This window comes from Patagioenas fasciata, chromosome 2, assembly GCF_037038585.1.
Source record: "Patagioenas fasciata isolate bPatFas1 chromosome 2, bPatFas1.hap1, whole genome shotgun sequence".
NCBI lineage: Eukaryota > Metazoa > Chordata > Aves > Columbiformes > Columbidae > Patagioenas > Patagioenas fasciata.
This window is the reverse complement of record NC_092521.1, coordinates 54412815-54437009: the sequence shown is the minus strand read 5'-3', so window position 1 is coordinate 54437009 and position 24195 is coordinate 54412815. Positions and strand designations below refer to the sequence as shown.

General features: G+C 38.2%; 1 protein-coding gene across 10 annotated transcripts in view; it reads right to left on the bottom strand.

Annotated features, from left to right (window-relative positions):
• PTPRM (protein tyrosine phosphatase receptor type M) overlaps positions 1 to 24195 on the bottom strand; it is a 466670-nt gene that overhangs the window by 314451 nt on the left and 128024 nt on the right. For all 10 annotated transcript variants that reach the window (XM_065830251.2, XM_065830253.2, XM_065830257.2 and 7 more), the window contains exon 3: positions 2028 to 2293. In XM_065830251.2, coding sequence (XP_065686323.1) covers positions 2028 to 2293 — 266 coding nt within the window. The remainder of the gene's footprint in view (positions 1 to 2027; positions 2294 to 24195) is intronic.

Below are 24195 nucleotides of genomic sequence, written 5' to 3'. Positions count from 1 at the left end.
TGTTCTACTGTTCTCCCACCATCTACTGAGACTAACGACACAGACTGGTCCTCATTTCAGTCACGATAGAAAGGCTCTTTGGCATCACTGGAAGGTATTCTCAACACTGACATGAGATCAGTAACGTGGGGTCAACAGTCTTGAAGTAACATCATAGAATCATAGAATATCACAAGTTGGAAGGGACCCATAAGGATCAAGTCCAACTCCCTGCTACTTGCAGGACTACCTAAAACTAAACCACAAGACTAAAGAGTGTCATCCATACACTCCTTAAACTCTGACAAGCATCAAAATACATCCTGCCCTTTCACCATGCAAGATGTAAAGGTATGGCTAAGTCAAGCTTGAACTCTGTGAATAGGATACAGCCTCATGCTCCAGACAGGCCGGTAGTACACAGTGAACCTCACCTCTGCTAATATGCCTGCTCTTCTGGAAAAGGTGCCAGTATTTCCTCATTGAGTACATGGCCAGTTATCGGAGATTCACATCACGAGTCCTCCCAGTGAAGTTTGCTGAAACATCCATAAACTTACCATGAATCCCCTCCAGGAATCCCTGACAATGCAATTGTAGGAATTCCTATCCGCCTTGGGCAGAGCACAGATGCAAATGTGGACCCTGTCAATATCCCCTGCACAACCTAGGAACACACTATCAGAGGCAAGAGGAAATAAATGAGTATGCTCTTTTAAGTCTGCAAGTTTTGCATCCCCTGCCAGGTACCCCTGTTTCAAGGACAAGATGATCCTGGCACTCCAAATTAATCTTTTGGACCAGGACTTCCTGTCCCTTGTGGGTGAGCCAATCACAGAGGAAAAGACTCCAGAAAGGTCTTCAGTTGTTTTTTTTTTTTTTTTTCCCTTAAAAAGGGTTCAAAAGGAAAGGCTTCACTTCACTTGAGACTTGCACACAGATCAGCTGCTGCAGTCTACCATAACTCCCTAGAGTGCCTTGCAGTAGACAGTGCCAATTTCATAATGAGAGTATGATGGGACAGCAAACACGTGGTCACCCTAAGCAACACACGCAGCAACAAAACCAAGGCTCTGCCACTGATAGTCAGAGCACTCATGTAGAAACTGAGATGCTGTCACCTCATGGAATGACACTGTGGAATGACAACATAGTAGTTCCTAGGGAGGTCTGCAGTCAAAGAACCCCCATCTTTGGGACAGCTTTTCTTCAGAAAGCTTCAATCCATAAAGTATGGTGACAATGCTCAGCACAGGGAACCAAATAAAATCCAAATCAAAATTTCCAAACTGCAAGTGAAGATGGTAGAAGCCTCAATAACACCTTTGATCTGCTGGTCTGCTCTTACTACACCAAATTTCTTGCTTATGGAGACATAGACTGTATTTCCACGGGAAGAACGAGAAAAACTGTTGAGCCACTATACAACAGTAAACAACTGTATAATCTGTAAGTTTTCCTACATAAAAGCAGCACTCTAAGGAACTGTCAAGTTAAATTCTCCCTAAATCTTTAGGATGTAATCAGAAGCCCATTCCTATGATAGCTACTGTTATATTTATGACTACTACTGGACAGAACGAATATTGTATTCCAGCTGAAGACTCAAACTGAGGATTCAAAGGATTCTGCTGGATATAAAGCAACAAGTATTGCTGATCTAAATCAAACCTGAAGAACCTACTGCAATAAAATCTATTGGCAATCAGTTCCAGCATCCCTAATGAACTGAAAGAATAAGTGAATTTATTGTAGAGAAACAGAGGTAATTGACTGAAATCAATGGCAAAATCTCTAAATTGTTTCAATATAATTATTTCATCCACATTTAAAGCATGTATGTGTGCATACATTTTGTACATTTCTATAAATATATGTAAATATTAATATATAAACATATGTAAAAAATGTAGCATCATCTACAAAAATATGAGTAAGACAAAGATCAACAGAACACACTGAAAGATATTTTCATTTAAAATCAAAATGATGATTAATAGCAATGTGGCTATTATGAGAAACAAAACTTCACAAAAAGTAAAACATACCTGATAAAAATTGGGCCAGAAAGTGCTAATTGCCAGTTCTGCTTTGTTCCAAGTTGCAGTGATAGATGTGTTCCAGACTGGATTACCAATAGGACCATCATTAACTTTCACATATATATTCAAAGTGCCGGGGCTAGATCCACTCTTGCTTGAAACATAATAGTGGAAATCAATACAATGCGTATCATTTTCTTTTAGATGGGGCAGCAGGAGGTGAGCTTTCTGTCCTGCAAATCTCCCAGATGTATTCACCAACATGAAAGAACCTGCAAAAGAAATTCACTAGTTCAATTTCTTCTTTATTTTATTTTAGTTTCCTCTCCCTAATATGATGATTCGTATTAAAGTATCATTAAAAAAACAATAATTCTGCTCTGTTGTTACTAACATAACAGCAGTTTCTATTAGGTAGGTATCTAATCTCAAATTACTTTTGAGAATCTCAAGATTCTTTCCAAAGCTAGTAACCATTAGAAACCTTATTTTACAGTTGGAGAAAGGAAGAGACAAAAAAAAAAAAGAACACTGACATGACCTGCACTGCACTGAATCCACAGATGTTACAAGATTGTAGGTCCCAATTATTCAAGCTTTTCTACATGCAAAGTCTCCACTGGGTTGTGTGGCAAGGTTTTAGCGGTGGGGTGGCTACAGGCACGACTTCTGTGAGAAGATCCTAAGCAGCTAGAAGCTTCCACCATGTCCAACAGAGCCAATGCCAGCCAGCTCCAAGACAGACCTGCTGCTGGCCAAGGCTGAGCCCACCAGTGACAGTGGTAGTATCTCTGGGATAATGTAGTTAAGAAGAGAAAAAAAAACCACAAACCCTTGTGCAACAGCAACTGCAGCAGTGGGAGAAAGGAGTGAGAATGTGCGAGAGAAACAGCGCTGCAGGCACCAAGGTCAGAGAAGAAGGAGGGACAGGAGGTGCAGAACAGAGATTCCCCTGCAGCCCATGGTGAGGCCAGCTGTGCCTCTGCAGCCCATGGAGGTCCACAGTGCAGCAGATCTCCACCTGCAGCCCACGGAGGACCCCACACTGCAGCAGGTGGATGCCTGAAGGAGGCTGTGACCCCATGGGATGCCCACGCTGGAGCAGGGTCCTGGCAGGACCTGTGGCCCCATGGAGAGAGGAGTGCACGCTGCAGCAAGTTTGCTGGCAGGACTTGTGACCCCTCGGTGGACCCTCATTGGAGCAGTCTTCTCCTGAAGGGCTGTACCCTGTGGAAGGGACCCATGCTGGAGCACTTTGTGTAGAACTGTAGCCTGTGGGAAGTACCCACATTGAAGAAGTGAAATTGAGCCTGGGAAGAAGGAAGGGGTGAGGAGAAGATGTTTTAAGATCGGTTTTATCTCTCATCCTACTCTGATTTGATTGGTAATAAATTAAATTAACTTTCCTGAGTCGTCTGTTTTACCCATGACAGTAATTGGTGAGTGATCTTCCTGTCCTTATCTCAGCCCACAAGCCTTTTGTTTTCTTTTCTTTCCCCTGTCCAGCTGAGGAGGGGAGCAACAGAGCAGCTTTGGCGGGCAGCTGGTGTACAGCCAGGGCCAATCCACCACAACAGTCACAATAAAACTGAGAAGAATTATATGTGCTCAGATGGTGGAATGCAGGATGTGTTCTCAATTCCTTAGCCTTACTCTAGCTCATCACCGGCTATGTCCTTGACTGATTTAAGTGTGACAATTGTTTCCCGGCCTTAAGAGCTGAGAAAAGAAGGAACAAATTAAAATACCCAGCAAATTGGTAAGCTTTACAGGGGGAAAAAAAAGGTGGGGGGGGAAGGAGAGGTGATTTTTAAACTATCATTCCAGCTTAAACAACAAACAAAAAATTTAAAGGTGTAGTTCAAATAAAGTTACATTCAAATAACTCTCACATGAACTTGAATGACCGTATAGAAACATTACATTAGAAAAATACAACATGATTTTCAAGGTATTCAGATTTTTGGCTTGAACAAACCCAAAGGAAACAATTCTATTAATACATATACTATGACATCATAGAAGGAAATAAAGTTCAACGCAATGTCTACTTTGGAAAGAAAACATATCAATAAAATACATGAGGTTACTTAAACCCTGCGTTTTTCATAGAAGTCAAGAAATGCATATTACAGGTACATTCTATAAATGCATAGCTAAGTGCTCTTATAAAGATATAAGCACTCACGTTTCTCAACAAATATTAGAAAACTTTTGTTTCCTTTTTTTTTTTCCTACTTTGATAGGTGATGATGCCTTGGAATTTCAACAAGATGTAACTTCTGAAGTAATTCCTTGAAATTGAATGTTTTTACAGAACCTTGGTCAAGACTGCACCTTTATCTTACATAGCTTTAACTATTCAATAATACAGCTCTGCAGACACTTTAAAACATTTATCAAGCATAACTTCTCATTAATTTTCATTGTAGACATCATATCTGAGTTTGTAAAATTGACAAAAAAATTGAAATTAATCTTGATACATAGAATCTGAATGTTTTGCTTCCTAAAAGACATTATTCTGTATTAAATTTACAGACTATTAGTTGCTATAACATATTGAGACAAATTCTATTTGTTACTAATATAAGACAGAAGTCACTGAATGTGTTTTCCACACTCTCCTAGAGAAAAATTATTATTTTAATTTAGCAGCAGGAAATAAGGCAAAAATAAGGCAAGATTCCCATGGTTTTCCATGCAAGGACTGGTTTATACAGGTTTCTGATTACACTCTACTCAAATGTATATCACTCAAATGTATGTCACACATCTGCAACATTTTATTTCTTGCTGTGTTTCAGTATTCTGAAACATAGGAAGGCCTACATTTTTTCTGAAGAAAAAAGGACACACACACATGTCCACTATTCTAGATACAGCAGCCAAGAGATGGTAACATCACTCCTAACCCATTGGCACAAGTATAGGAAGGAATACTCTTTATTACTACTTTTCACATGTGCTTATGCTGTTTCAGCCTGTCACAACAGTTCCCCATTTACATACAGAATGCCCTGCGTGTTTTTGATTTGTAATACAAACATCTTCAAATACTCCAACACAGAAAAAATATAATTTACTTCCACAAAGACAGTAAGAAGACTCTTGTCTTTATTTTATACAGAGGAGACTAAGCAAGTTAGTAGACTCTGGTCTTCCCAACACTTTCTTTAATATGATGGCTTCTAAGGTGTTTGTGGTCTTGGGTGGATTGAAGTGTAAAATTCCCCTATTTGCATTTTTTATCCTGTTGCTCAGTGATTAACTAAGATGCTGAAGGGTGAAGAAGAGACACTCAGCTAGAACAAGAGTTAGTCCTGCTATATTACTTATAACACATTTTTCCATCTTTATAACACAATTAAGAGGTTAAAAATAAAGCCCACAAAAATATATGTGGGTACAAAAAGGAAGCAAATAATTTTTGAATTTAGCCACATGGATCTTTACTTAAAATAGGTAGGAAAGGAACAACTTTTCCTTCCATCAGATAGGACATGCCCTGCCATTCAATTTGTTTATTTAAATTTAAAATGTAACCCCCTTAAAATAGTTACAATTTGCTAAGTTATTAAAACAACACTTAGAGCACTCAGGAGATAACTAAAAATTAACTGACAAGCTTTTTTAAATCTTACCGCTGAGAACACCATGGAGTAATGCCCATCTTTTTTTAGCCATCTTAAAATTTAGAACCAGTTTTATACTCAATGCAACAAGAATCCTACAGTTGTTGACAGAATATTTTTAAGAACTATTTCACTTACAGCATCCTGACTCATGTAGTAGGTATTGCAAAACCAAACCATGTGAAAAATTATCAGTGGATTAAGAAAAGGAATATAGTCAACCTATTTTGAAAATCTGTCTGTAACTCCTTTGTTTGAAAAGTACAGAAAAATGTAACTGTAAACCGAATAAATCCTGCTTTTCTTTTTGCAAGAAAAGGGAATCTCTAAAGATAACTAAATTAAGCACCAGTATGTCATTTAGATGAGCTGGTTTAGTTTTTCTGCTAGAAAGTGTCTGGTGAGCTCTTGGTTCATCGGGCAAGGAATAGGATGTAAATGCACCCTTTTAATTGTTTGACTAAACTGCTGTCTGAATCTCAGGATGTAAGACACTTATCAGTGCCATGACAGGTAAACTACATCATGTAGGGTCTCTTGGGACAATTTGATTTCCCACTTGGGAAGGTCTCTACAACTAATGCTTTCAGAAGCTGCAGTTTCTTCTGTTCCAGCACACCCAGAGCAGCACCCTCATTCATACAACTTTTAACAGAGATGAAAAACAGATATTCGGCCATCTAGTGTGACCTTCTAAATCCAGAGCTGATTAAGTAACATGTAGTAGTTTTTTGTATCTAACACAGTAACTTCTATTCTAGACTAAACATAGCCTCTAGATGGTGTTTAAGGAAAACTTTCCTGAAGAAAGTAGATATCTACATGATGGATCCAGGAAAACCCAACTGTTAGAGCCTGGTTTCAGAAGAGAACAGACTTCTTGCACCAGGCACAGCCATGGGCCACGACTTGGGTGCATGAGAATGAAATCCCAAGGTGCCTGTACAGTAAGCTATCTAAAACCAGTGTGTTCAATGCAGAGCCACTTCAAGCCACCCAGTGAAGAAGAACTGTATATAGATACATCTGCAACATGACTCATCTTCGAAATGGCATCCTTTTTCGAGGTACAAGAAAGTGCTCTGTCTGCCTAGAACAGCTATCACTGCTTTTCTGAAGATAAATGCTTAAGTCTCTTCTTTCAATGGGCCAGATGAACGTGAAACGTTGACACAAGTCTCAGGTACACACAACCACTAACACACGGGCAAATCTGAAGTTCAGATGTCAGACCTCGATGTTCTGGTAGGGACTGACGAAGGTTAAGCAAAAAGAAAACACAGGTAATAAACTTCATGGCAGTGCCCACTTGGTGCCTTAACACTTTATTAGGCCTTGTCTTTGAAAAGCTGCCATCTCATGAAGAAATTCAGTATTTTGTTTGGCAGTATCTGTTTTTCCAGGCATGTGAATTCTGATAAAGATCAGCTCAGCTTTTACATCTAGTTTTAACTACGGATGCCCCCACAAGAAAATAAAACTAATATGTAATGAAAAGGCATAATCGTTAGACGGAAATCATTATATATATTTTACTTAAAGCCATACAGTGTGCGTAAAGAAAAGGCGGATTGAATCCATTAAAATCTTTCTCACAATATTTTTCTAATCTAGTGAACTTCTCTTCAGTGTCAAGTCATGTAGAGGTTTTCAACTTTTACTATTGTCATCAGGTAAACGGACTGCTGAAATAATACTATGCCAGATGGTTATATGTCTAAAGCATGTGGATAAACTAAATACACAAGTAAACACTTGATTTTGACAACAACAACAAAAAAAGAGGGTTTGTAGCCACCACAAAAAAAACCCAACCAAACAAACAAACAAAAAAACAAACCAAACAACCAAAAAATCAAAACACACCACAACAAACAATCACAGCATACTTTCTTACACTGGATCAGTTTTCCAGGATGACTTATCACATATTTGGGCACATGAGAAATACATGCAATAAATATCTGCAACTATTCCCTGGTATGTCTACTAGGAAACAGTTATCTGCCAGGAAACAAGGATTCAACAAGAAAACACGTAGAATTATAATCAATTCAGTATTCATTCATAAGAAGTGATACCAAGGGCACATATTACTATAAATATATTCCTTCTAAAGTGACTGACTGCCCTAGATGTACTTTCATGTCTAAACACAGTCAGAAAGTTGAAATGGGATTTACCTGTGTTCAGTGCTTAGGTCTGTGTTTAGACACTACATGCAATTTGATAGTTTGAAAATACACATTGAAATCAAACTAAAAATAAAAGCTAAGTTAGTTGATGGTGCTCAGCATCCACAAAATTCAGGCTTCTTTAACCCACAAACTTGCTGAATCATCCATACGTCATCATTTTACCCAGAGAGTTGAAATCAACAATGCGGTGGATTTGCTACAGTTTCCTGTTGTTGTTTACAATTCCTCACTGCAACATGTTCCAGCAGTAATTCAGCAAATATTTGGTTCATTAAAATATTGATTTTAATGAGATGTAACACTTGAAAAAGAAAATATAAACTAGAATTGCTCCAGAGTAAATGGGCAAAGTAACATCCTGGTAATTCTCATTAGCATCAGTGGAAATTTTCTCTGAAGTAAGAGTAGAGGAAAATGAAATTTTGTACACAAAAAGATGGCAAAAAGACAGAGTGACACAAGAACAGGAAAAAAAAAAAAAGTATTTGTTAAAAAAAAAAAATCTGACAACCAGAAAAACAATGTACAGTCCTACAAAAATGATGGAAAAGCCACAAGAGAGATTTTCCAATCACTTCTGCAAGTTTTCACCATGTCACAGCACCTTGTTAAGAGACGCTTTTTATACTTGGAATGTCAAATGCAATGAAACTGAACTCAATATCATTTTTCATGCATGAAGAAAATCTGACTAGTAAGCAAGCAAAGTTACTTTGTTGATTTTTCACCAGTCTTATAGATGGTTGAGGACAAACAATTCGTTTTCCTTCCAGACTGTGAAAATAGACACGACCTATCCAGGTTATAATCACAATCCTATTGTAATTTCATTGATGCAATAATAAATATAAGTTAAAAAGTACCAGTGTTTAACTTATTTAGGCATCAGTATTTGTTGATTTTGACTCTGAATATTTGAAAAATGTGCTAAACGAAGGAAATCAGAAAGTCTAATTTTAAGAAAATATATTCTATGTATTATCTTATTAACAAAACACCCTTCAGGTGCGTTAACTTCTCTCTGTAAGACTGAAAGGTACCAACAATATATTTCTATCAAAAATTCTGTGATTAGGTAGATACAAAGGATTACTTTTTATTAACAAAACAGCATTCCCTGAATGCCAGCCTACGCTACTGCCTTTTACCAGTAAAATGTCACTGTCTGTGAGGGCTGTGAGCACCCAATACTGCGCGTCTGACTGCCCGAGATCCCGGAACTGCTGCACAGGTGCCGATGAACTGTAAGGCTGAAGCGTAATGGGTCACACAGGCAAAGTCAATATATACATTCTTTTATTCATTATATTTTATAAACATGTGCATGGGCCATCTTAGGAGCACTGCAGAAAGCAGACAACCTGAATTTAGTAACAGCCAGCGTTGAGCTTTAATTCCCAAAGGTAGTAAACAGCAGTTTTTGTCTCCAGTATTTTTTCCCTACTATTTACTCACTTCACAGATAAAGGAAAACACATTTTCATGCAACATTTGAAAATGATGGAGCTGCTGTAATTTGCGAAGCCTCCCAATGCATGACCAACACTACCTAAGGGAGTCGGAACTTGTGCTCAGAGGCAGCGCTGCCAGATGCTGTGCAGGAGGTGACTGCACACAGACATCAGTGTCGCTCACACCCCTGACCTGGCATCGTGAGCTACGCCAAAATACACTAGGTGAGAGCCCTCCCTTTGGTGCCTCAACTAACATCCATCAGTTCTGTTCGCTAACTTACAAAACATTCTTCTCTCAGGTGTATTTTAAGCCTTCTTTTGAGCAATATTTACTCATATTAAATTTCATGTGATAATGTTAATCATTATTTATTACCAAGCCTAAAAAAAAGAATCATCTCAACTTCCAAATTGTTTATCTTCCGATTTTTCAACTAGTAAAACACTTGGGAAAAAATCTGTTAAACTACTCTATCATAAATTCTGCGTGCTGTTTGAAAAGATCAATCCGCTTCTATACATAGTGCCATCTTTGTTCTAGCAGAGCAACTAATAAGCCTTAAAATTCTTTCACCAAATTCAGTTCTTCAAATTCTTCCTCATCTTATCTGCATAGACATGTTTTCCATTATTTTCTTAGAAATTGTTTTGATAAAACACAAACATGAAATCACAGATTTCTGATTCATGCATTTCTGCAGTCCCTTTTCCAATACCCAGTAATACCTAGAAGAACTGTTTTCTGATTAATGCTGTTTGTTTTTTTCAATCCTTTTCAATATTTAAAGAATTTAAATATTTAATGAATTTCACTATTCATCCTATAGTCTTTGTTCTGTTTCCTTCATGATTCTTCTACATCTCCAAACACTGTATTGACCTTTTGGAGGCTATTTCTTCTATAACTAATATTACCTCTTTGCAAAAAACAAGCAATGTATAGAATCCTATACAATGTTCACAAACCATTACAGAAAACAACTGCATGTGGACAAATTCTGAGTGATCTGTCTGAAGTGTCATATTCAACTTCTCAATCAACCATTGTATTTTAGAAAAAATAGAAAGCAATGTAGGAAAAGGCAAATTATCCATGTTAAAGTACTCCCGATGTTAATGAACAAAAATAAAAATATCCTCTGGTGCAGAGCTAACTTGAAAATAAAAATACAAAGGTTATAGGTGAAGAAAAGGAAATGAAGTGAGGGAGGATTTCAATTAATGGAAATTAGAGAACAATGTGGATCTTTCCGAAGTCTCCTTCACATAGAGTAATACAAAAAGGAACTGGACTCATTGCCACCCTCAGGCTTGAAGAGCAACAGCCTTTAACAAAAGGGATTCAGCATTTCTAAGATGAAGGTATGAACCGTTCCATCCATATGAGGCTGTCACAGTGGACACCCCTAATCCATTTTCAAATCAGTACGTTTCCAGAACAAGAACATTCTTTGAATATATATATATGTAAAATGGGCGAAACTACAAAATACAAAGTATTTTTTCCATCTTCCACTGTTGATAAGGTTAATCGTTTATGGAAAAAAAAAAAAAAAAGGCCAGCAGTATTGTCCTACAGCTGCATGGTTAATACACAGAAGATTATAAGGCTCTGTATTGTGAACCATACGTGCACTTAATACTGAAGAGAATATATTAATCTGAATTAAAAATACTATGCAGAGTATTAATAGAAGGGAAAACTAAAGCTCACAGATCTTAATTTTACCTGCAGTTAAAGATCCTGTAAATATGACATATCACAAGCTCCTCTGGCTTCAGTGTTGTGGGTGTAGAATACCATCAATTTGGAAGAAAGATAAGTTAATGCTGGGTTTGTATAAAACCTTCTGAAGGGTTTGCATTTGAACTGCCGTTCTACTCAGGAAAGTAATTGGAAAGATTTATTATTTTTTTTCAACAGGAAACCTGACTTGCCTGACTACAAGGTTCTTTTTGATAAGGGAGCTGGGCACAGCGTGGGCAATGAAGTGTCCAAGGAGTTGTGGTACTCCTCCTGCCCCTGGAGTTCCCAGCCCCAAGACACTAAAGCAGTCCCACCACAGGCACAAGAAGGTTTCCTTACCAGCCCTAGTCACTCAGTAAATCCACAAGCAGCTAACCAAAGGAGAGGGTTTTGTTTGTTTGTTTGTTTTTCAAGGAACTGTGCTCCAACTGGGTTTCAAAAGAGACAAGTTTGGTGCGGGACAACATTCTTGTTTGTTTTAATTTCTGTAAGATCCCTCATGTTTGGCCTAAGACAATCAGCTCTGGCAGCTGCACCAGCAGCTTCTACAGCCAGTGAAAACTGTGCTACAGCCTCTTAAAACAATCAAGTGATTTGTAAAAGGCACTCACAATAGACAGATTCCCACAAATGGTAGGTAAAGTTTTCTTCAAATTCTCTCGAGTGCTCATGATGTAGTCAGCTGGATTTCTTTAAAGACAGCCTAATACCTTTCACCAGCTATAACTTTTCTTAACTTTTATGCTATGACTGGATCTCAAACATGCCACAGCTTTGAGACAGACCTGTCTGCACCTTTTCTTTAAAGTGAGCTCACCAAAAAATACCAAAAGGGCTTTGAAGAAATGATGTTTTATTAGAACATAAGCTTGAACAAACTCTCTTCTGTCTGAAAACCTGTATTCTTTCAGGTGAGATAGATAAAATGCAGCCATTTGAAAACAAATACCTCTTCTGCACAGCTGTGTCTCTGCAACAAGGGCCCTTTTCCTCCAGACCTGCTTTTCATGCTAGCAACTTTCAATAGCCTCTATGGTTTCAACGAACTCTACTTGTTCTCCTCTGGGTCAACACAAAAATCTCCTCTCTTTTCATCATCTCTGGCCTGGTTTTGTGTCTCTTCCCTATTATTCTATGAAAACTCCCCAAGTACGAGCTCCCTAGTCGGCACATCTGTTACTGCCTACCCTGTTCTTCCCTGGAAAAGCTTCTCCCATTACCAGGTGCTGTCAAAGAATAAATCTGCTCCTCCCATTCAAAGAACTGCCCCGACCAAAATGCATGCAGTTACCAACCACGGACTTAAAACAATATATAATGTACATACAAAAAAAAAAATTTAAAAGACACCTTGAACCACTACCACATTTGTCACACACAGAATGACAATAGGTGCATAAAGAATTTTTTGCGTGTTCCTTCTGTTTTCAAGGAAATAAGATGATGTTTGCAACTTCACCAACAGAATAAAGCTTGTTTAGCACAAAGGCTCTTTTCCTCCCTCTGAGGGTTACACTCACAGATGCTTCCCTGCCTTCTCCGCTCCTAATCGGCACAGTTCTACCAGTTGATTCTTTATCCTGTGTACCTGCAGTGAGATTGGAGAGGTCTGCTAGACACATCTGCTAGTTCTATCCTAAACAAAACAAGGAAAGTCAAAACATGGGATTCAATAAATAAAGGATTAAAGGGTACGAACAGAAATAGTAACAAATCAACATGGGAACAGGCAAACAGGTCTTGATAAAAAATGGCTGGTTTCACTGCTGGAGGGGATTGCAGCTACTGCTGAAAAACGTAGCAGCTGAAGGTAGAAAAGACTTCTGTGAAGTGCTTAACATACTAAACAAACTGATTAGAGCAGCATAACAGAACACATCAAATGTATTAGAAGCTGAATAACTGATGTACCTATTAATGAAGAAATCCCAGTAAACAAGGGATGAGGTTCTGCTAATGGATTCTCTTTGGATCACTGTTAAACTAGATGCTATTTAACTTCTTTAAAAAGGACATAACAGATATAAAAGTGTTTCTGGGAAAAATTGTAATGGGTGCAAACACCGGCAAAACAACACAAATTCTCTGAGCAGTTCAAACCTAGGCTACTCTCAGGAGCCAGGGTGAGTCCCCTTCTCCCATCCTGACAGACACAAGGCTGCTGCAGTTCCATGTCCCCAGATGCAGCTGGTGGTGAGGCTTCTCAATACCAACAGACAGACACACACAATAAGAGAGGTGGCCTCACAGCTCAAATACCGACAGAAAAATAGCGGTTTTAATGGCACCCCTATAAACACACAGAACACGCACACAAACAGCATGGACAGGATCAACTTGTTCCTCCTCTCCAGCTAACAGGAATTCCAGTGGGACCGACACTTCACCCGTCCCCAGATGCTGCTCCCCATATTCAAGAGCCTCTCACTTCCATGGTCCAACAACAGCTACTGGCACTCATATCTCTTCTACTAACTCTCTGGTTAGCCTGTTTGTAGTTCATGAGCACTCACACACACATAGAAGACAAGGGAGCACCAACACGCGAGATGGTTAGAAACAGAATTTAGTAAGAACAAAGGATAGACTGCAGTGATCAAGTATCAGGCAGAGTCCCACCAGCATAGTGAGTGCTCAGCTATTTACAGTTGATGAACCTCTTTTATCCCTTTATCCCTCTTCTGCCCATGCTTGCTCCTTCCCAGTCCAACCTCACTCCTGCCTTTGATCCTCACATTAAGAGTCACACGTGCAGTGAGGGCTGCAAACCAAATCGCAAGCCATGTTTTCCACTGAGTCGCTTACCTATCAACTTTTATTAGAACTTGGCACTCAAAACATGAGACAGTTGTTTTGTCACTGGAGACAAAAAAGAATCTATAAAACTAACCAACACACACCAACAATTAATGCAGTAGTCCAGAAAGTCTCTCTTCTTTTCTAAGCACATGCTCTTTGCTGCACCACCAATAACATTAGTCATTATTTTTTGTAAACCATTCAACCATGCAATTCAGCATTTAAGAAATAATACTCGGGAGGTAAGCAGAAATCAACTTTAACATGTTTCAGGAGACCTCCTGGGGTAAACCAGTTACTCTTCAGGTAGCAGCTTTGGGAAAGCAAACATAATAAGGGCAGGGGGGAACATGGGTTGATTCTGCATGTTATCCTTATTGAAAAGGGCCATCTCCAAGAACAGGGTTAAGTGCTACTGGTGCTCCCCTTCCTTTCCAATGACAGGCTGAAAGGTTTGTTACACACAGAGGTTAATACAAAAAGCTTCTCCATGGTCAAAGACAGTGAGCTTTACAGCTCTTACAGAAATTCGATTTTGTTTCAGCTTTAGGTTGCTAGGTTAATGTCTGAATAACAATCATACCTTTGTATATTCTTGGAAATTTCAGATCACCCCAGCAGTAAGTTACTTTTCATTTAAAAGCAGACTGTCATTGTACTTCCTGCATACAGTATTCTCTGAAAAGTGCGCTGCAACCTGGCCAATTACCAATTTCCTAAATCTCGATAAAGGCAAATTGTCATCATGATACTATCAGGCGTGTAAACTACTACTAAGGTGTTGCAAAGATTAGTATCTACAGTAACACACGCACATACAAATGTTATCCATCTTTTGAATTCCACTCAAATGTCTGATAGTTTGGCACAGACCTGTAAGAGAGAAAACAAAACACAACTATATTGCCTGTGGTGCTACGTCCCACAGCAAAACAGACGGTTCTGAAATCTTGTTTGATATATCAGTAACTTTAGAAGCATATTAACCTCAGGGGCTATTCTCTTACTGCAGTAATTCACTCCTGCCTTCATGAGTGTGAATAAAGATAACTCACAAGAAATCTACCTTATCTATCAAAGAGTGGGGTAGAATAAAAACAAAACAACTCCACAGATCTACAGTAGACTACAATGTAGTGTTTAACCCACTCTTTTGAATCAAAGCAACCATCTTTTTCTCATCTGTTTAATACATTCATCTGAAAGCTCCCTTAGAGTGGAATGTATATATCCTCAATTCTTTTACTTCCACACAAAAAATCCTGCTTAGAAATTAGAAGCTCACGAGTACAAGTACAGTCAGAAATGCTCCCCTAAAAGATACTTCTCTATTTTGTTTGGATTTTTTTGTTTTCTGAACTGAATCACTCATTGAAACTACAAAACACAAGTAGTGGGCTTTTCCCCCAGTTAAATTACAAATTATTTTTGATTAGCATTTACAGCATTTTTCCTCCAGAGAAATACTTCAGAGACCTTAGATGGAATGTCCTGAGTAAAATTTTAAGCACATCAGAGCCTATGTTTAGCTGATGAGCAACAGTATGGTTCAAAACCTCGACTCTTGAGCCCACGTCCCCACAGGAAAGCACTATGTTACACCAGCATAAGGCACTCATGTGCCCCATGGCAACTACATGACAGTTTAAGCCTTAATGGATAAGCTATGGCACTTGCCACTGGCTAAGTTAGACGCTTTAGATATCTACCTTTTATTGTCTCATAGCAACCAGTCTGCACAGTCAACCTATATTATAACAATATGAAAGCTTTAAAACTGGTATAATAGCACACGCAATTGGGTCTGTTACTTCAATCTTAACAAAAATTTAAAAAAAAAAAAAATAAAGAAGAAAAAAAAATAAAAAAAAACCCAACTCAAACGCACACACAAAACCACACACACAAAAAACCACAACAAAAAACCTCCACCACCATGAACTGTAAAACTGTTTTAAAATGGAATTTAACTCTAGTCTACACTAAGATTTATACGTGCGTGTCCATACATCAGATTAAAAAATTGCATTAATTGCAATTAGTTCCTCTGTACAGGAATTACAGACTCATACCACCATTCCTGGATTTCTTTCTCTCTTTTTTTAAGGCACTTATGCCTTTGCCACTGAGGCAGCTGACAGCATTTTATACCAGTTGATATACAAAGCCATATTTCACTTAAGTTTCTTCCTCTTAGGGATCCTGTTACACTTAGCAATGATAGAGAAAAAGGTGACATCTTAAGAGCTCAGATTTCTTTTTTCCTACCTGTTTTCCAAAATCTAAAGCGAGTAAAAAGCACAGAGGTGTTTGCCATCCAGGTCCAGGGTCTAAGTTGCATTAGAGGGTTACATTGAAGGGTTTCAGTACATGACAAATAGAAAAAAAAAGCATGAGGATTGTATTTTCTTAAAGAACTTATTTAACTGTTACTTCCATAAATTTGGAATCTGACCTCTAAAATAAAACTCTTTTTGCAAAAAAACCCACCTCCTTGGCATCCCAGTAAGAAAAAAAAGATTTACTTCCAGTTATTTTATTCTAGATATGTTAACCCCTACGGTACAGTCTATCTTTAAAGGCTCTTATCTAGAAGAGATGACGTCACAGACTGTATCACAAATAATGAACACTGTGCAGGCTGCCAATTTATCTATGTTTATTGACACAATAATTTTCTTCACTGTGGCAACAGGCAGACTTTCCAAAGACATCTGCACACTGATAAAGAGGGAATTTCGCTTCTCATTCTTTTAAAGAGACTTTTTCCAATGCCCAGAAGGAATTTGAGTCTTGTACTGCTATGGCTATTGGCTATGTCCGAGTTAGTCTCAATTTGTAACCACTTTAAATATAGCAGAAAACATCCCTAAATCATTTAAGTCACATACATAATGAAGCTAACATGCTCACTCCATGAAACCATGTATCCTTTTTTTCCCTGTGCATTCCCATGGAGGATACTGTTTGATATACCTATTTTCAAGTTCAAATCTGCTAGAGATGCATTAAAGATACTAATTTGGGCCTGATTCATCACTGAAATAAGCCCTCCATTTTCCATGACTCACAACCCCAGGAACTACCGTCACTCAAGAGAACAACAGGGTCAGGGTTGTTTTTTTTTTCCAAGAAGGAAAGCGTAAGAGTCTAATTAACACAAGGGCTTAATGATGTACCTAAGTACCATTGAGGAGAGCACTTATAGACTTACTAATTTGGCTTCAATAGGATTAAAAATTGAGAAGACACAGGCATAAAATTTCTGCCTGATGATTTCTGAAGTTCCGAGTTCCTGCTATCACACGAATCTGACATTTCACAGCTTCTTTTTTATTTTTTTTTTAATTGAAATACCATTGTATTCACACATATAATTTTCAAAAATACCTAAGTGATACAGAAATCCTAGAGTTGATTTTGTGAGAGCTAATTTGTCAACAAAGTACAGCAGTTAAAGACAGCAATTTAGGAGCTGTAAGCTATAAAATGATATTGGCACATACATATACTGCACATATTAGTAGAGCATCTGAACTCACTCTTGCCCCGAGAAGGCAGTGCTAATTCAGCAAAACTCAGATTCCTAAGTCACAAAACTACTTTTTCCACCAATAGTTAGGCATTTTTCAGCAGACCTGTAATTCCCAAATGACCTAGAGCAAACGAACCATGCAGAACCATATTCAGCACCATTCAGCAAGATGTTTTCAGTTGAATTTTGTATTAAGGGTGGCTGGTGGTCCATAAGAAAAGTTAAGGTTTGGTAGCAGTGCTCAAGACAAAAAAAGTTTGGACAACACTGACTTAAATTCTTGAAAATATTTACCAAGCCCAGAATATAGTCCAGATGTTAAATATTAAGGCACATGAGTGACTCTGCAGGGCGAAGATGAGTAAGTGTTTTCACTGCTGTGAAAGGGAAGTATGTATTTACACGTATTTAAAATATACTGCGGGATAAAGCAGAATCAAACTGAAACCAATCTAAAAGATAAAAAAATGCTCTGCACTTTTCTTCTTATTTGACCTTGTCTTACCTTTAAAGCTTTGAGGTTGAAACTTGGACAGGACAGCAGAATCCCCTGGATTTAATTATATATTAGTTCAACAAAAAATAAGGCTCTAAAATGACATTTTTGGGGATCACCTCACCCTTTTCTGCTATAATTTTAGCCTAGTATCCTCAAGACCCATTTTGCTTCCCTGTGCTCCCCATGGCAATGTGTCTCTCCCCACTGAAGCTCTCAGGGCCACCTCTCGAGCGATCCCCCAGGCCACCATCTGCAGCCACTGTTGAGTCCCACTGCTGTGGCTGCTCAAGCCAAGCTGGACCCAGCTGTCAGGAGGACAGAGGAGTCTCCCCACAGGGCCATATCCCCACAGGAGGAGGGATCCCAACCCTACAGGGAAGGAAGGAGAACGACAGTCAAGTCCCTCCATTGCATCCACAGGGCCCTCAGCCAACAGCTCCAACTGCAAAATACACTACACATGGCACATCCATTGCCAGACCCTTACCCATCCTTCCCCACTTGCAGAATCACAGAATGGTTGGGGTTGCAAGGGACCTCTGGAGATCATCTAGTCCAACCCACCTGCTAAGGCAGGTTCACCCAGAGCAGATCACACAGGATCACATCCAAGCAGATTTTGAATGTCTCAAGAGGAGACTCCACAACCTCCTTGGGCAGCCTCAAAGTAAAGAAGTTTCTCCTCATATTCAGATGTAACTTCCTGTGCTTCAGTCTGTGCCCGTTGCCCCTCATCCTATTGTTGGGCACCACTGAAAGGAGTCTGGTCCCATCCTCTTGACATCCACCCTTGAGATATTTATAAACATTGATGAGATCCCCTCTCAGCCTTCTCTTCAGGCTAAACCCAGCTCTCTGTCTTTCCTCATAAGAAAGATGCTCCAGACAACTCCTAGGGCATTATGTATGTTCCACTAATTCTTTATGGTTTAAAACACACATTTCAACTGTTTATTTTACCTAATGGTAGTTGCAATGTGGCTGGGCAGCAGGGAGTGTCCCTTCCCGGCCCGTCTGCAGTAGGGAGGGGTAGGTCGACCATGGCCATGACACGCACCACAGGGCTTTACTACAGATACACTTCAACATTTCTGCCTGCCACTCATCATTAATGTGATTCACATCAACAGCTTCTTAGTTCTGCCCCGCTAATATTAAGAGTAAATTGCTACGTAGGAGCCAGCAGCCTTAAGCTGAGCCTTGTAACTAGGTAACCACAAAAATAAGCGGTGTAGGCGGTAGTTTAGGTGTAGGTATGCCAAACCACTCATGAATTAATGGTTCTGTATTTTTAACATTTAATAAAGAAGAACTAGTTTCCAAACTGTCTTATATTTATTGTGTCTGACTGTAGCTTAGTTAAAGTTTGAATAACATACAACTTAGTCTTGATTCCATTAAACTGCCTTTCCTTGTCTGCAAACATGAACCATTTCAATGTCTTCTGAAGCATTACAGACCTTTTTGTTGTTATTTCCAAAGCCTGTTTCACATAACCAAATAAGCTATACTTCAACAGCATTTTATGAGACAAAATATCATGAGAAATATTATGAAACATTATCATAATGAGCCAGATTACATTAAAATATTAAAAGAAAATTAAAATCCTAAACTGAATAATTGCTAGATTCAATTATCCTTTACAATATAATAAATACTTTGTTTTTCATGCAGACTGCAAATTGATGTCAAAAGCAGGGATGCAAAGCATAGTGACATAAATTCATTTTCAGGCAAGCAACAGAATCATTGGGCTTTACTGGAGACACTGCAGTATTTTCTCTCATCTCACTTGTCGCCTTCTTATTTTGCCTAATATAAATATTTTACTTAACATCATTGTCATCCGATTTACCAAAAACAATTTCAAACACCACATTTCCTTCTCCTGGAATTTCTTCTGAGATCCTTTGAAGCCAGACTACCTTACTTTGGTGAATATTTTCAAGTGTTTTCATGGTGAAGTTTCAAATAAAATGTGTACCAAATTTAAAAGACTAAACTGCAATCAGCCCAGGAATAACTTGCCACGGAAATCACATCATTGGCAGAACATACGCAAACTAAACGCTTCACTTATAGCTCAGATATTTTTTTACAAGTAATACCTACAACTCCAGTACTTCACCAAGATAAAAATAATATAGCCCCCATTCTCCAGTGCACTTTGTGTGTGTTAGACAGTATTTCGTATATAGGAACATCCAGACTCCAAACTATATATTCAAAGCAAAATGGACATATAACTGAAGAAAAAAAAAAGAAAATGGTGGTAGGTATGGTACCATAAATTCACTTTTAAAATTACTTTGGAAGTTGACCTGTTTTGAAATAGGCACCCACTCTTTCAGCTTAAGACTCTTAAATCCCTTCTTCAGAAAAACTAGAAAATAAACAATAAATGAAACCAGTTCTTACAAAACACCCATGCTCTGAAGCACAGTAAAAAGCCCAGATCCTCAGGCAAACCAGATTGTTTGCTAAATCAGCTGGATTAATCTGAACACTGAGCACTGCTCACTCTCTCTTTGTTACATTTGTCATATTTTTCCAAGTCATCTGTCTTCTATTCCTTCTTATCACTTGCTGAAAACATGAGGAAAGTTGAGAATAGTCTACTAAAAAGTGACTGCACACTTCTTTAGCGGACGTCAGCAATCTTTTTCACATGTTGCACAATTATGGATTTATAAATTCCAAGATTAAGATCTGAAAACACACTGAAAACATTTGAAATAAAATTTTTGTAAACATCTTTCTTGAAGTGTGAGGATATTTAAAACGAATATTCAGAAATGCCTGCTAAGACACAGAAGTTGCAATGAGAAGCACATCAAATAGCTGTGCACTGAACAGCATTTATGCACAAAATGAATTACTTGTTATGCCAAAGAAGCTGCACAATGCTGTCTGCATTTTGTTTAAAGTTTGCACAACTCTTCTAACTAAAAAAAAAAATCTGTCAAAAATTTAACCTCTTTTTACCCTCTTATGTATGTCTCTAGATACAGAGAGGGATTTTTAATCATTTGAAATGTACTTATTTTAAAAATTTTAAAAAAAGAACTTTTCAGTTAGGCAGTAACATCATCCATTCCATAACACTGAAATCTGATTTTTTTTGTGCGGACTATAACTCAACAGATGTGATGAATAATTAATAGATAAATGTATCTAGGCTATTCCTACTCTCTGCTCATCATTTTCATGAGGCTTGTCATGACATAGGAAGTAAAACTCACTATGCTTTAAGGGAATGTAAGTTAATTTACTAAAAGAATAATGTAAGGGAGATTTTTATGAAAGGCTAATTCCTTCTACTTCATTATTACTGCAGTATGTGGATTGGTTGATATCAGTATTGTAATGGAGGTCAGTGAGAATCAATCAGTCCAGTCTTACAAATATACTGCTTCCTCTCATCTTTTTATAATAGTTTGTCACCTTTTCTTGTATTTCAGTAATAAAATTCAAAGCGGTCACACCAAGAAAGTGAAAAATTAATGACTCAGAAGTGTCGATGGTGGATAAGCTCTTACTGCCTTTTTTTTTAAAAAAAAACAACTTCATTCAGAACTGCCCCCAGTTGTAGGGGCTCGCAATATTGCTAATACAAAATAATTTAATTTTCAGCATAGCTTGGCAGATGAAAAGAATATGTTATGAATTTGCTTGTTTTGTCAAAAGTCAGGGGCAAAATTTCTGGAATATTTTCTGACAATGGCTACTTCACAAGCAACCTACAGCTTTGCAAATCCAGCTAGAGCAAGTAAACAGGAATTATCTTGTTTTCTCTAGGAGCCTCTTTTTTCCTCAGCTAAATATTTTAAAACAAAACAAGATCAGCACTAAGTCAAATGATTACCATTTATAAGCCAGTTTCACTGATTTAAAATCTTTACACTTGATTAGAAAAATTGCTGCCTTGATACCCCGAGTAAACTTTTCATCAACAGTAGTCCGTAACTACTCTTCTCCAATCCTTCAGAATAAAAAGCAAAGGAAGAAACAAAGACCTAGGAAAATAATAAAATCCTTTAAAACCTAATGCCTTAAAGAACTAGAGTATGTAAAAACTTTATATTTTTACAAAAAGCAAGGATTCCTAAGAAAGCGTGTTTTTTTCTGAGTGGACTAGTTCACTATGTTAATATTATTAACAAGTACCAATGTTTATTTCACATTTCCAAACATTAGTTTGAGATTCTCACAGTTTATATACCTAAATCTTTCTTTACATTTCTGGAGCTTCCTGTGGTGCCACACTCCACATAACTTCTTTGCTCCATCAAGGATGCCAACCTCATCAATCTTTTTGCTTTCCCCCTGACAATCTCTCTGGGTACCTTCCCTGACTCAGTATTCAACAACCCATGTAGTTTCTTTCTTCAACTAAATCAGGTTGAAAGTGCTAAAGAAGTTAATTGCGTTGAATTTTGCTGTTTGCTTTGAAACCTGATTCCTTAATTTCTGTTAATGTGGGCCACAGCTGCCATAATTTCTAAAACCGTAAGTGGATCATACACATAAGGATTTACACTGTCTGGTTTGTCCTGACCTCATGGGTACCAGGAAGATTACTACATGGTAGATGAAGCCTTTGAACTTAATCAGAAGTGAAAATATGCAAATACCAACATTTACCTGATCTAAACACACAATCAGAGTCTTAAAGCTATGAAACGCATTCACATCCTTACATCCATCACTTATCTACATGCCAATTATGTCTGCTAAACTACACGTGAAAAGCATTCTTTAGATAAACTAATTTTAATGCTGGATTTAAGAACAAAAATAGTAGTTCATACCTTTAAAATCTCAAATGATTTTCTAACAGATGGAAAAACAGCGGTTGAGCCAAAAATACTCACTGCAGCTAAAAAGATTCCATTTCATTTTCTTTTCGTTTTAAAGAGTAACACACTAGTTCAGTTCATTAAAAGGAAAGGGAAAAAAGGAAAAAGCGAAGAGAAGGAAGGAAGGAAGGGAGGAAGGGAGGAAGGGAGGGAGGGAGGAAGGGAGGGAGGGAGGAAGGGAGGAAGGGAGGGAAGGGAGGGAAGGGAGGGAAGGGAGGGAAGGGAGGGAAGGGGAGGGAAGGGGAGGGAGGAGAGAGAGGGGAGGGAGGGGAGGGAGGGGAGAGGAGGGAGGGAGGAAGGGGAGGAAGGGGAGGAAGGGGAGGAAGGGGAGGAAGGGGAGGAAGGGGAGGAAGGGGAGGAAGGGGAGGAAGGGGAGGAAGGGGAGGAAGGGGAGGAAGGGGAGGAAGGGGAGGAAGGGGAGGAAGGGAGGGAGGAAGATGAGAAGAAAAATTTGAAAACCCTGTCGATTTTCTGAGATGCCAGGAAAAACATTGCTTAAGGGTACTCGAATGGCCAAGAAAATCATTGCTGGGAAATCACTTTTTAATCAAATATGAGGAAAACAGCAGAAAGTATTTTATTCCCTAGAACCACACAGCACCTACCTAAACTGTTAGAAAACATGGTTTGCACTTCAAGAGAGACCATACCCCCAGAAAGAACTGAATTTCTCTAATATTTAGCTTATATCCACTGGGAGAGTGAAACTCATGTTTTCCCATAGCTTACCTTTCCTTACAAATTTCTAGCATAAAATATGTAGTCACTCTGCTATTATTTATGATTTTCCATCTGTCTCAGCTAGGACAGCAATTATAGACTAGCTATTTTTCCTTTTACACTACTCAACATCGGTTAGTAAGGTTACTAAGATCTAGAGAGAAACCTGCAATCCTCCTCCACCTTTCTTTTTATTTTTTTAAATGTCTGAGAATAAAGAGGAATGGATACTTAGTACTGTAATTACTTAATAATGTCTCCAATACTTAAGTAGCACAGGTAAGTAGTATTTTAGGGTTGGATGTGTCATGAAAACTCAGCCAATATAGTAATAGAGTAATATAAACATTCATCATTTTGAAAAAAGAACAATTGGCATTTTAATGGAAAATCTAGTGAAAAGAATTCTGTTGAACAGTCTTCTAAAAGGTCTATAATTTGTTTTCCCTTATACTTCTGCTTTGTTCTTCCATAGATCTTCACACAAACATTTTGCAGCTTTTAGATTCAAACTGGTCCAATTGAACCTACGTAAGAAGAGATTCCCAAGTCTTGCAGATTATTAACAAAGATGTTGAAAAGTATGACTAGCGCCCATGTACACCTGCACAGTGACTCGGTCTCTAAAATTAAACACTTGGAAAAGGAGAGACTTAGAACTTTAAATTGCCAAAGAAAATCTCTAGCCTTTCAAAATCAATCTGCATTGCCCGACAATACTTAGA